The following is a 14,061-nucleotide window of genomic DNA, read 5'->3' as shown; positions in this document are numbered from 1 at the left end:
AAGACGAAAACTTAAAGGAAACAACGACGACGCTTTAGTGACGCACTGAACTAAACTAATGTTATGATCATGAATAAAACAGAAGGAACTTGTTCACTCAGACTGATTCTACAATTAAAATTCATGATGTCGATATTAACACAGACAGATTTGTGCAGTTGGAATGACATGTATGCACAAATCTCTATGCCAGCCATGTCAAACTCAGGCCCAGGGGCCAAATTTGGCCTGCGATATAATCATCAAATATGTATTAGAGCTGCACGCCAGCTACAAACAGGCTACAGGCCACACAGCGACCGCAGGCCTCATCCAACCCAGTGTCCACAAAAACCCTTCAGCAGGAAGTTTCTCAGCATGTAGCACTGGAAAAAACAATAACTACATTAAAATGACTTAAATTAAGAACATTTGACTTTGTTTGAGTTGGTCAAACTTGACAAGTAAAATGACTGACCAATGGAAAAAGGGTGTTTTTCTTAATTCAAGCAACATTTGATTTTGTTTCTTATTTTAAGTGCAAAAAGTAATTTTTTCTTATTTTAAGTGCAGCAAGATGTATTTTCATATATTAAGTACAAAAAGTATTATTCAGATCATTTTACTCAAATCATAACTTGGCTAGATTTTAGTGCAGTGATTAAATTCTATTTTTATATAGCGCTTTTCACACACATCTGTCATAAAGACGCTTTACAGACCAATATTCAGTCACTCCAGACCCGGCGCTGGTACTAACTTCTAACCCGACCACCAACATCACGCACACTCCACTTTCATACAAGGCAATGTGGGTCAAGTGTCTTGCATAAGGACACAACAGTTTATGCGACTGATGTCCCCCTGTGGCTCCTGATTTTCCTAGTGTCTCCATCCAGACCAGGTCCAGACCAGGTCCAGACCAGGTCCAGACCAGGTCCAGACTCTGAGCTTCTGACGGGATCAGACTTTGACAAACTGGAATGACCATAAATATGTATTTCTCTTTTATAAAGAAGCATTTTATGGAGCTAAATTATTCTGACTGTGGGAAAGATGGACTGGTGTGAGTAGTGTTGTGTTTTAGTTTTTATTTTTCCTCGAGTGAAGCAGAAAAAAAAAGGAGCCACTGTCTGTGTGAATGTTCGTGTATGTTAGAGCTTTATGGCCATGAGGGGAGTCTCGCCGCCAGCAGGAGCCGATTAACAATAAAAATCTGTTAAGAAACACTACTGGTACAAATATGCAAAAAAAAAAAAAAAAGGGTATTTATTAACCAAAATAGTCTTGGGGGAGATAAGTTCCTGATGGGGCAGGACAGGTCGGCTACAGTTAGGAGGTGCATAGCGGTGGGGACTGACCAAAGGTTTATGGAGCAGGTGGCAAACAAGATGAGGCTGACTCCAAACGAAAGCACTGGGGAACAGACAAAAAGAAACCGGTCCGTAGAAAAAGCCTTAAGAGTTAAGGTCACCGCTTAAACGACAGAACGATGAGGCGTTGGAGAGAAGATCAGCGGGTCTTTTATGGCAGGAGATGATCGAGTGATGAGGATCAGGAGTGGAGCTCAGCAGGTGATGTGATTGGGATCCGCCCAGGAAACTCCAAACAAGGTAAGAGAGGGAGCAGGAGAATAAAAACACAACATTAGAGAAACACACCTCGAAGGCCTGAACTTGAGTAACGGCGCTTCAGACAGAGTAGTGCTTCCAGTTAGCATCACAACCCCGGAGAATATTGACGACCTGAGCTGCAAAGAATCAGTCTTGAAGCCAGGATCCAGCAGAGTCGCTCAATCAATGTGTCAAAGGAAAATAAAGCTGTGAAACGTGACTCTGTCTGAAAAAGCGCTTTTATTTTGAAGGGCTCAGAGGAAGTGACTGGACTCCGGGCGGCCGCTGCTGGGACACAGATGTTGGTGTTTTTCTTCTTTTGTGCAGAAAAATCCTCTGCAGATCTGCACGAGGGGGAAAAGGTAAGACGAAGCAGCAAAGACCCAAACCACACACACACGTCAGAACCCGGAGAACATGCAAAAAAACACAAACTAAACTTGCTTTGCTTGAGTTTACTGTTAAATGATTAAATTCTGAAGTTGTGGAGCTGGAAATTTCTGCACACTGACCGCTCCAACCACCACAGATTTACAGTTAAAGCTCTGCACCTGATTTTTACTGCCTTAAAAACATGAAAAAAAAAAAAGTTCTTCGTCTCTTCTTCAGAACATCCTGATTTCTCACCGCGATGAGTTTATAAGCCTTTTTCACAACTTTTTTTTTTTTCTTTTTACGACTTTCAGAGACCGGAGCGGGGTTTTCTACAGTACAACTAGCAAGGTAACGCGCACTTCCTGATTACGAGACAATTAAATGCGAGTAATTGTGTGCGTGCATGTTGAGATTCGGTAACTGATATGTTTTTTAAGAATGTTTCTGAAAGAGATTCTAAATTATAAAATGGTAGAAGTGAAAGAGACGTGTAATTGGACAAAATGTACAGTTACAGACCATTTTTATTTATTTATTTATTTTGTCAAAAATTAAATTCTATTGGATTTTGTTGTTATGTAAATATTGTAATCATTTATTTTAGGCCAGTGGAGTTTCTTGTTTCTGATTTGCTGCAATGTCACTGAGTCACTGTGTCACTGTGTCGCTGCAGTACCGGCAGTGTTGGGGAGTAACAGATTACATGTACCAGAGTTAAGTAATCAGAGTACAAATTGATGAGTAACTATATTCAGTTACAGTTACTGTTTCAGTGAGTGGTAATTGGATTACAGTTACTTTGTTGAAATAAATGGATTATACAGAGGGATTTTCCTGTTTTCGTTACATTTCCTGGGCGTTAGTTAGTTGCGTTAGTCCTGGGTTAGTCCTGGGTTAGTCCGTTAGTCCTGCGTTAGTCCTGGGTTAGTCCTAGCGTTAGTCCTAGTCCGTTAGTCCTGGTTAGTCCTGGGTTAGTCCTAGGGTTAGTCCGTTAGCGTTAGTTAGTCCTGGGTTAGTCCTGGTTAGTCCTGCGTTAGTCCTGGTCCGTTAGTCCTAGTCCTGGTTAGTCCCGTTAGTCCTGGTTAGTCCTGGGTTAGTCCTGCGTTAGTCCTGGGTTAGTCCTAGTCCTGGTTAGTTAGTCCTGGGTTAGTCCTGCGTTAGTCCTGCGTTAGTCCTGCGTTAGTCCTGGGTTAGTCCTGGGTTAGTCCTGGGTTAGTCCTGGGTTAGGGTTAGTCCTGGGTTAGTCCTGGGTTAGTCCTGCGTTAGTCCTGCGTTAGTCCTGCGTTAGTCCTGGGTTAGTCCTGGGTTAGTCCTGGGTTAGTCCTGCGTTAGTCCCCCGTTAGGGTTAGTTAGTCCTGGGTTAGTCCTGCGTTAGTCCTGGGTTAGTCCTGGGTTAGTCCTGGTTAGTCCTGGGTTAGTCCGTTAGTCCTGGTTAGTTAGTCCTGGTTAGTCCTGCGTTAGTCCGTTAGTCCCGTTAGTCCTGGTTAGTCCTGGGTTAGTCCGTTAGTCCGTTAGTCGTTAGTCCTGGGTTAGTCCTAGGGTTAGTCCTGGCGTTAGTCCTGGGTTAGTCCTGCGTTAGTCCTGGGTTAGTCCTGGGTTAGTCCGTTGTCCGTTAGTCCTGCGTTAGTCCTGGGTTAGTCCTGGGTTAGTCCTGGGTTGCGTTAGTCCTGGGTTAGTCCTGGTTAGTCCTGGGTTAGGTTAGTCCTGGGTTAGTCCTGGGTTAGTCCTGGGTTAGTCCTGGGTTAGTCCGTTAGTCCTGGGTTAGTCCTGGGTTAGTCCTGGGTTATTAGTCCTGGGTTAGTCCTGGGTTAGTCCTGGTTAGTTAGTCCTGGGTTAGTCCTAGTCCGTTAGTCCTGGGTTAGTCCTGGGTTAGTCCTGGGTTAGTCCTGGGTTAGTCCTGGGTTAGTCCTGGGTTAGTCCTGGTTAGTTAGTCTGCGTTAGTCCTGGGTTAGTCCTGCGTTAGTTAGTCCTGGGTTAGTCCTGCGTTAGTCCTGGGTTAGTCCTGCGTTAGTCCTGGGTTAGTCCGTTAGTCCGTTAGTCCGTTGGGTTAGTCCTGGGTTAGTTAGTCCTGGGTTAGTCCTGGGTTAGTCCTGGGTTAGTCCTGCGTTAGTCCTGGGTTAGTCCTGGGTTAGTCCTGGGTTAGTCCTGCGTTAGTCCTGGGTTAGTCCTGCGTTAGTCCTGGGTTAGTCCTGGGTTAGTCCTGCGTTAGTCCTGGGTTAGTCCTGGGTTAGTCCTGGGTTAGTCCTGGGTTAGTCCTGCGTTAGTCCTGGGTTAGTCCTGGGTTAGTCCTGGTTAGTCCTGCGTTAGTCCTGGGTTAGTCCGTTAGTCCGTTAGTCCTGGGTTAGTCCTGGGTTAGTTAGTTGCGTTAGTCCTGGTTAGTCCTGGTTAGTCCTGCGTTAGTCCTGGGTTAGTCCTGCGTTAGCGTTAGTCCTGCGTTAGTCCTAGTCCTGGGTTAGTCCTGGGTTAGTCCTGCGTTAGTCCTGGTTAGTCCTGGGTTAGTCCTGCGTTAGTCCTGGTTAGTCCTGGGTTAGTCCTGCGTTAGTCCTGGGTTAGTCCTGGGTTAGTCCTGGGTTAGTCCTGCGTTAGTCCTGGTTAGTCCTGGGTTAGTCCTGCGTTAGTCCTGGGTTAGTCCTGCGTTAGTCCTGCGTTAGTCCTGGGTTAGTCCTGGTTAGTCCTGGGTTAGTCCTGGGTTAGTCCTACATCTCCAAAGCTCCAAACGATCTGTTCCACCTTGTGATGTCATGAAGCGGTAGTTTTTAAGCGAACAGCTGGTTTTAATTTTGTTCAGAAGAGATTAAAAAATCCAGAGCTGAAATCATCCAAATGATTGTCGTGAACACAGTTTGAAAATGTCCCTCTAGGGCCAATATTATAACATAGAACCAAATAAATAAGGCCTATTCCAATAATTTGTCATTTTATTCTGCAAACACAAACTGAAACTTGCATAAAAGTTGCTTAGAAAGTTCATAAAAAGTTAATTGAAAACACAAAATTTGTCCATTTTCAGGAAAATTCATTCAGCTTGAGCAACCTCTAAATCATCTCCTTTTTCTTCCACATTTCTTTTGGTGCTAAAACCTAAGTTTATCTGAAACTTTATTTTTTTTATCATGGACCACCCTAATAAATATAGTTAATTTCTTTTTCAAAGTACTGTGCCCAACACTAGTCGGGAGTTTAGTTTATGGGTGAGTTTTCTTGTTAGTGATTTACAGAATCAGAAATCAGTCACTTATTTAACCAGAAAAACTAATTTGTGCCAAAATACGACATGAAACTCCACAGTTTATGCATAAGATCCAGTCTCCTTCCTCAGTTTAGAAACACCATCTGAAATACACCAGAGACGCCTTGGAAACAGTTTACTGATATCGAATATCAGCATAATTACAGAAACATTGTGAGTATTGTATCTTTTTTTTTTTGTCTAGAAATTGCCTCGACTCCTTCTGTTGATCTAGTTGTATTTTTAATACGACCCAAATAAAATAACAGACGAGACGTGGACACTGTCTCCTTTTCAACTCTTACAGCCAGAAGACAAATCCTGTTAGAAGTGACCGACTGCTCCAAAAGCCTCACAGTCGCCCACTGACCTCATGCCGTTTCTTCAACTTGAAAAAATTAAGTTGGCCTCTCAAGTCTTATTTATCTAAATTTTACCCTCTGTAAGGCTCTGTGATCAAATATACAAAAACTCTGAAGTCAACAGAACTTCAAGGCCTTCTTCTCAAGATGGTGTCACGGCAAATTTTCACTGAGGCATCTGCCCTCTAGAGTACGGAGCTTCACTGATACAAATGAGGGGAAAAAATTGTACAGTGCAGATTGTTCCTTTTATGGTAAATGGTCACATTTTTCTATAGCGCTTTTCCACCTTCAAGGCACTCAAAGTGCTTTACAACAAGGAACCACTCACACATTCACACACACATTCACACACCAGTGTACGCAGACACTGTGGGCAAGGTGGGTTAAGTGTCTTGCCCAAGGACACAACAGCAGCATTCATCTTTTATATAAAACTTGTAAAAGCAGAGACTTAGTCCAGGCATCTTAAACCTGCGCCACAGGTTTCAACCATATGAAATGTTCTACATTTACAGTATACAGAATAGTTTTTTTTGTTTGTTTGTTTGTTTATACGTCTCGTTTCTCCCTCGACTGTTCACAGCTTCAGTCTGTATAAATGTGTAAATCTGTGTGTGGATGTGCAGCCATGTTGGTGCTGTAGTTGAATATTCTTTGTAATGATACTGTAGTAATGAAAGTCCATATATGTGGTTTTAAGGGAATATCTATATTTATATATCTATATACACCAGATTAAATAAATGGGGGTAAAAGTAAAAGTATCTTGCTGTCACCTCTGGTCATGAGCTCTGGGTAATGACCAAAAGGACGAGATCACAGATACAAGGGGCACAAATGAGTTTCCTCCGCAGGGTGTCTGGGTGCTCCCTTAGAGACAGGGTGAGGAGCTCAGTCACACGGGAGGAGCTCGGAGTAGAGCCACTGCTCCTCCACGTGGAGAGGAGAGCTTCTGATGCCTCCTGGACGCTTCTCTCAGGAGGTGTTCATGTTCCACCAGGAGGAGGCCCAGGGGAAGACCCAGGACACGCTGGAGGGACTGTGTCTCTCAGCTGGCCTGGGAACACCTCAGGGTCCTCAGAAGTGCCGGAGGAAGTGTCTGGGGTCAAGGAAATCCGGGAGTCCCTGCTTAGACTGCTGCCCCCACGACCCGGCCCTGGATAAGCAAAAGAAAATAGATGCATCTTATTGTAGTGTTTATGCAGATAAAATAATATAAAACAAAATACACACAAAAGAAAGAAAAATCTGTATCTCACATTCAGCACACAGTTTTTAGTAGTACAGTGTGTAACTTATTTTACAGTGTGTACTTACTTTACACTTATCCCGGGTTTAGGTTGTTGATTAATGGTCTTGGGTTTTGCAGCGAGATAACCAGTAACTCACTGTCATCCTGTTTTCCTTCGCAGAACCTCCTGTGGGCCGGCCTCTTTCTTTTCTCACCTCGTGTTTTTCTCTGGACCTGAGCTCGGCCCCTGAGGAGCGACGCCCCCACGACAGGGTGAGAGCACTTTAAATTAAACTGTGATTTCACTTTTTCAGTCTTTTTGCTGCACACCTGTATCGTGTGTGTGTGTACGTGTGTGTACGTGTGTGTGTGCATGTTCATGTTGTGTTACAGGTGCAGGTTTGTCATACATTAACCTCAGAGAGTGAAGTTCAGTCTTATGTCGTCCTGACCCGTCGTCATGCCCCTGCTGGAGTTCGTGGCTGGAAGTGTCTCAGGTGAGATCGGGATCAGACTTTCAGAGTTTCAGAGGAAGATTCTGTTTTAATCTGTGATCTTAAATGTCTTTGCATAATCTTCTTGTTAGTATAAAGTTCATTTTCTGGTGAGAGTTTGGTCAAAGTGCTGGTTTCTGTAGAGATTCTGTTGCTTTGCTGTTTCAGGACAGTGCAGAAGTGATTAAACCGTGTTATAAAGTTGTTCCCTCCTCAAAAACAGTAGCCTGATTCATCAGCGGGTTTCACTTTGTGAAAACTGTCTGGCCTGATTCATCAGCGGGTTTCACTTTGTGAAAACTGTCTGACCTCGCAGCATTAGGATTCATTTGCTCGACAGTAGGCGGGTACTTTTTTTATTTAACCAATCGCTGCTGTTTGGTCGTGACGTTTGTAATGCTCCAAATCCCACAGGCAGAAGGACAATAACGTCTTTCCCCTTGATAAAATTCACCAAACATTCTCTTTGTTCTGGCTTTACTCGGACTGAGTCGACTGAGCAAGGATTCCGAGGCGGCTGCGCCCACTGTGACGTGTAAATATGAAGTGTTTTCATTGTGTTTGGACACGTTGGTGTTTAAATTACAGTTTCAGTCACTTGTTTTACCGCAGTACCTCACCGCGTCTGTATCACTGCCTGTGGGTTCGGTAGTTGTTGTTGCGGTGAGGTGACTTTAAATCCTGAGATCGAGGATTTAAAGCCATTTGGTGACTTTTTTATTTACTGGCAAAAATGGGCTTCGGACAAAATATTACTATTATTTTTCTTGTATCACCGTAAAAAACATTTCAGTACCGCTCTCCAAAAAAAAAGCTTGGCCAAAATTTAACATATAAACACTTAAATGTATCAGAAAATGACTTAAAAGTAATGAAATGATCTCCGCGTTCATGCAGCAAGATCATTTTACTTGACAAGTTCTCTTAAAATAAACGACCTCTAGACTAGAACGAAGTGTCTCTGGTCAGTGTTCACGGGCTGCAAATATGTTTATAGATGCAAACTTTGAGATAAACATACTCGAGTATCAAGCACTGAATCTAAAAACAAGAGAAGTGGTTCAGGGGAAAACTTTGTTAAATGGATTGTAGCTACTTTTAAACATTTATTGGCTAAATTTAAGATAATAAACCTGAAAACAAGATGAATAACCTGATAATAAGTTTGAAGTGCGATCAGACTGTGGCCTTTGTAAATCCTTGTGCTCTGGTGTTTTTCAGGGGCCCTGGGCATCGTGGTGGGACACCCCATCGACACAGTGAAGGTGCCACTGTCTTTACCCTGTAGTATTTTAAAAGTACTGCATAAAATACTCACATGTGTGTACTGTCCGTGTTCTGTCCGTGTTCAGGTGCGGCTCCAGGCTCTGGCTCAGTACAACGGCCTCGTGCACTGTGTCCTCCAGACCTACTCCAGAGAAGGGGTCAGTGAGGCTCCATGTGAGTCAGGACTGAACCAGGACTGAACCAGGACTGAACCAGGACTGAACCAGGACTGAACCAGGACAGAACCAGGACAGAACCAGGACTGAACCAGGACAAAACCAGGACTGAACCAGGACTAAACCAGGACTGAACCAGGACTGAACCAGGACTGAACCAGGACAGAACCAGGACAGAACCAGGACTGAACCAGGACTAAACCAGGACTAAACCAGGACAGAACCAGGACAGAACCAGGACTGAACCAGGACTGAACCAGGACTGAACCAGGACTAAACCAGGACTAAACCAGGACTGAACCAGGACTAAACAGGAACAGGACTAAACCAGGACTAAACCAGGACTAAAACCAGGACTGAACCAGGACTAAACCAGGACTGAACCAGGACTAAACCAGGACTGAACCAGGACTAAACCAGGACTAAACCAGGAAAACCAGGACTGAACCAGGACTAAAAACAGGACTGAACCAGGACTGAACCAGGACAAAAACCAGGACTGAACCAGGACAACTAAGGACTGAACCAGGACTACCAGGACTAAACCAGGAATAAACTGGGTCTAAACCAGAATCAAACAAGGACCCAACCAGAACTAAACCAGGATTAAACCAGGACTAAACCAAGACTGAATCAGGACTAAACCAGGACTGAACCGGAGTTAAACAAGGACTGAACCAAGGACTGAACCAGGACAGAACCAGGACTGAACCAGGACAAAACCAGGACTGAACCAGGACTGAACCAGGACAGGACTAAACCAGGACAAAACCAGGACTGAACCAGGACTAACCAGGACTAAGGACTGAACCAGGACTTTAAACCAGGACTAAACCAGGACAAACCAGGAATCAAACAGGACCAAACCAGGACTAAACCAGGACAAAACCAGGACTAACCAAGACTGAACCAGGACTAAACCAGGACTGAACCAGGACGAACCAGGACTGAAACCAGGACTGAACCAGGACTGAACCAGGACCAGGACTGAACCAGGACTGAACCAGGACTAAACCAGGACTGAACCAGGACTGAACCAGGACAGAACCAGGACTAAACCAGGACAAAACCAGGACTGAACCAGGACTAAATAAGGACTGAACCAGGACTTTACCAGGACTAAACCAGGAATAAACTGGGTCTAAACCAGAATCAAACAAGGACCCAACCAGAACTAAACCAGGATTAAACCAGGACTAAACCAAGACTGAATCAGGACTAAACCAGGACTGAACCAGGAACCAGGACTAAGGACAAGGACTGAACCAGGACTGAACCAGGACTGAACCAGGAACCAGGACTGAACCAGGGACTGAACCAGGACTGAACCAGGACTGAACCAGGACATGAACCAGGACTGAACCAGGAACAGGACTAAACCAGGACTGAACCAGGACTACCAGGAAACCAGGACTGAACCAGGACTGAACCAGGACTGAACCAGGACTAAACCAGGACTAAACCAGGACTGAACCAGGACTAAACCAGGACTAAACAGGACTAAATAGGACTGAACCAGGACTACCAGGACTAAACCAGGAATAAACTAAACAAGGACCCAACCAGGAACTAAACCAGGATTAAACCAGGACTAAGGACTGAAACAGGACTAAACCAGGATTAAATGAGGACTGTATGAGGACTGTACCAGGATTAAACCAGGACTAAACCAGGACTGACCCAGGACCGTGTGTGTCTGCTCTGTGTGCAGGTGTGGGGTTTTTACCGGGGCCTGGCGTTCCCGGCGGTGACCACAGGTCTGGTGAACTCTCTGGTGTTTGGGGCGTACAGTAACGCTCTGGACGCTCTGAGCCGGAGCGGGCGAGAGGAGCGAGGAGCCGCCCCCTCTGTGCCCGCGCTCCAGGTCTACGCCGCGGGGGCCTTCGCTGGACTCGTGCAGGTCAGACAACACTTCATTTAGACTTTATTTGTTTTCCTCAAATGCAGTTTTCATGTGGGTTTCTCCTTCTGCTGCCACTAGAGGGCGCACACAGCTCCTGAGCTACAGGTTACAAACTCCTGCTCTGAAAACTCCAGCCCCTCCAGAGCAGCTCGCCAAAGGATTTCTGAATTCTATATACAAAGGGATAATAAATAAAATCTAATTACTGTTGTAAATGTATCATTTTGATGTGTAACTTGGTGCATCAGTAAATGGATAATGGTTTATGTTTTATAACCTTTTAACCCAAAACGTGCTCCAGGAAGAAAAGTTAAGATCAATTAAATACAAACAATAAATGAACCTGCTCAGAGACGACAGGTGGAAATGAGCACTGGTGCTGCAAGCTCGTACAAACATCTGTTCTGTTCAGGTTCATGTAGACTGTGCAACTGTGCAACTGTCCCAAAACTAAACTAAACTAAACTAAACTAACAAAGTGTTCATCATCTAAGTCTTACAGTGACTGAAGTCAAATCAAATCAAATTAATCTTTATTGTCGTCATGCTGTGCATACGACTGCAGTGCAGATAAGATGAAATGAGGTTTCTCTAGGTATAAATCAATAAAAGAACATAATTTAACCCCCCACCTCCCCCCAGCACATCACATCCATTCACCGTCCTGAGACAGATCCTGTTAGTGCCAGTGCACGTTAAAGTGACTGAGTGAAATAAATACTAAAACATATGATGTACATGATGTACATAAGGTGCAGTGGTCTGTCTATATGACAGATTCTGACTTTTATATTTACTCAGTTTTTTGCTCTGGTGTTTTGTTTTGTAAAGGAGCTCAGAGTGTTTGTGTTTTATTATTTGGGTTATAAATGTTGTAACATGACACCAGCCTTTGCCTTCATATAAACTTGTGTAACATTTTCCTCACAGGTCCTGGTGGCCGCTCCCATTGACCTGGTTAAAGTGCGTCTGCAGGGCCAGACGGGCTCTGGGGGCCCCCGGGGGCCCCTGCACTGTGCCCTGCTCATCCTGAAGCAGGAGGGGCTCGTGGGACTTTACCGCGGGGGCCTGGCCATGGCTCTGCGGGACGTCCCCTGCTACGGGTTCTACTTCCTCCCGTACGAAGTCATTTGTAAAGCTCTGACGGAGAGCGGACACAGCAAGCACACTGCACACGACACACTGCACAGACACACTGCACACGACACACTGCACACGGCACACTGCACACGCACACTGCACACGGCACACTGCACACGACACACTGCACACGACACACGACACACTGCACACGACACACTGCACACTGCACACGACACACTGCACACGACACACTGCACACGACACACTGCACACGACACACTGCACACACACACTGCACACGACACACTGCACACTGCACACACACTGCACACGGACACACTGCACACGGCACACGCACACACACTGCACACGGACACACTGCACACGCACACACACGGCACACGACACACGGCACACGCACACGCACACACACACTGCACACGACACACTGCACACTGCACACACACTGCACACACACGACACACTGCACACGGCACACGCACACGCACACTGCACACGGCACACGCACACTGCACACTGCACACGGACACACTGCACACGCACACACACACTGCACACACACGACACACTGCACAGCACACGGCACACTGCACACACACGGCACACGACACACTGACACACGACACACTGCACACTGCACACGGCACACGACACACTGCACACGCACACACACACGCACACGACACACACACTGACACACACACACACACACGGCACACGACAAATAGTTTTTGTGTTAAATATAACTCTGAAATATTTCACTCTGAAATTTGAACCCTCCAGTTGTTTTTTCCTTGTATTGACCGTGTCGTCTTCTGTCGTTTTGTGTCGTTTTGTGTCGTCGTCTTGTGTCGTCTTGTGTCGTTTTGTGTCGTTTTGTCGTCTTGTGTCGTCTTGTGTCGTCTTGTGTCGTCTTGTGTCTTGTGTCTTGTGTCGTCTTGTGTCGTTTGTGTCGTCGTCTTGCGTCGTTTGTGTCGTCTTGTGTCGTCTTGTGTCGTGTGTCGTGTGTCGTTTTGTGTCGTCTTGTGTCGTCTTGTGTCGTCTTGTGTCGTCTTGTGTCGTTTTGTGTGTCGTCTTGTGTCGTTTTGTGTCGTTTGTGTCGTCTTGCGTCGTCTTGTCGTCGTCGTCTTGTCGTCGTCTTGTGTCGTCTTGTGTCGTTTGTGTCGTTTTGTGTCGTCTTGTGTCGTCTTGTGTCGTTTGTGTCGTCTTTGTCGTCGTCTTGTCGTCGTCTTGTGTCGTGTCTTTTGTGTCGTCTTGTGTCGTCTTGTGTCGTCTTTGTCGTCGTCTTGTGTCGTCTTGTGTCGTGTCTTGTCGTCGTCTTGCGTCGTCTTGTGTCGTCTTGTGTCGTCTTGTGTCGTTTTGTGTCGTCTTGCGTCATCTTGTGTCGTCTTACGTCGTCTTGTGTCTTGTGTTGTGTTCAGGGACGTTTGCGGTGCTGGTGGCGGGCGGCGTGGCGGGCGTGGTCACGTGGGCCCTGGCCACGCCCATGGACGTGGTGAAGGCGCGGCTGCAGCTGTCGGGGGCGGGCGGGCGCAGGTACAGGGGGGTGCTGGACTGTGTGAGGGTCAGCGTGAGGGAGGAGGGCCCTCGGGTGCTCTTCAGGGGCCTCATGCTCAACAGCGTCCGCGCCTTCCCCGTCAACGCCGTCACCTTCCTCAGCTACGAGCACCTCCTGGACCGCCTGTGCCCGAGCACCGCACCCAACTGAACGCCCGCCTGTGCCCGAGCCCCGCACCCAACTGACACCCGCCTGTGCCCGAGCCCCGCACCCAACTGAACGCCCGCCTGTGCCCGAGCCCCACACCCAACTGAACGCCCGCCTGTGCCCGAGCCCCGCACCCAACTGAAACCCGCCTGTGCCCGAGCCCCGCACCCAACTGAGCGCCCGCCTGTGCCCGAGCCCGCACCCAACTGAACGCCCGCCTGTGCCCGAGCCCCGCACCCAACTGAACGCCCGCCTGTGCCCGAGCCCCGCACCCAACTGAAGCGCCCGCCTGTGCCCGAGCCCCGCACCCAAACTGAACGCCCGCCTGTGCCCGAGCCCCGCACCCAACTGAGCGCCCGCCTGTGCCCGAGCCCCGCACCCAACTGAACACCCGCCTGTGCCCGAGCCCCGCACCCAACTGAACACCCGCCTGTGCCCGAGCCCCGCACCCAACTGAGCACGCCGCCTGTGCCCGAGCCCCCCCGCACCCAACTGAGCGCCCGCCTGTGCCCGAGCCCCGCACCCAACTGAACACCCGCCTGTGCCCGAGCCCCGCACCCAACTGAACACCCGCCTGTGCCCGAGCCCCGCACCCAACTGAACACCCGCCTGTGCCCGAGC

The 14,061-nt window shown here is 47.2% G+C and overlaps 1 protein-coding gene across 1 annotated transcript; it reads left to right on the top strand.

The window, feature by feature from the left end:
- The first annotated feature begins 1,893 nt into the window (after positions 1-1,893).
- LOC110166465 (solute carrier family 25 member 45) lies at positions 1,894-13,443 on the top strand. Its single transcript, XM_055165612.1, has 9 exons — positions 1,894-1,954; positions 2,279-2,315; positions 6,974-7,065; positions 7,186-7,289; positions 8,508-8,551; positions 8,639-8,710; positions 10,440-10,628; positions 11,562-11,790; positions 13,151-13,443. Exons 4-9 carry the CDS (start codon positions 7,253-7,255, stop codon positions 13,441-13,443), a joined length of 864 nt encoding a protein of 287 aa, XP_055021587.1. The 5' UTR covers positions 1,894-1,954; positions 2,279-2,315; positions 6,974-7,065; positions 7,186-7,252.
- Positions 13,444-14,061: the final 618 nt, after the last annotated feature.

This window comes from Boleophthalmus pectinirostris, unplaced genomic scaffold (genome assembly GCF_026225935.1).
Source record: "Boleophthalmus pectinirostris isolate CB_2022bp ecotype Guang Dong unplaced genomic scaffold, ASM2622593v1 HiC_scaffold_8, whole genome shotgun sequence".
NCBI classification, from domain to species: domain Eukaryota; kingdom Metazoa; phylum Chordata; class Actinopteri; order Gobiiformes; family Gobiidae; genus Boleophthalmus; species Boleophthalmus pectinirostris.
This window is presented reverse-complemented; position numbering and strand designations above follow the sequence as displayed.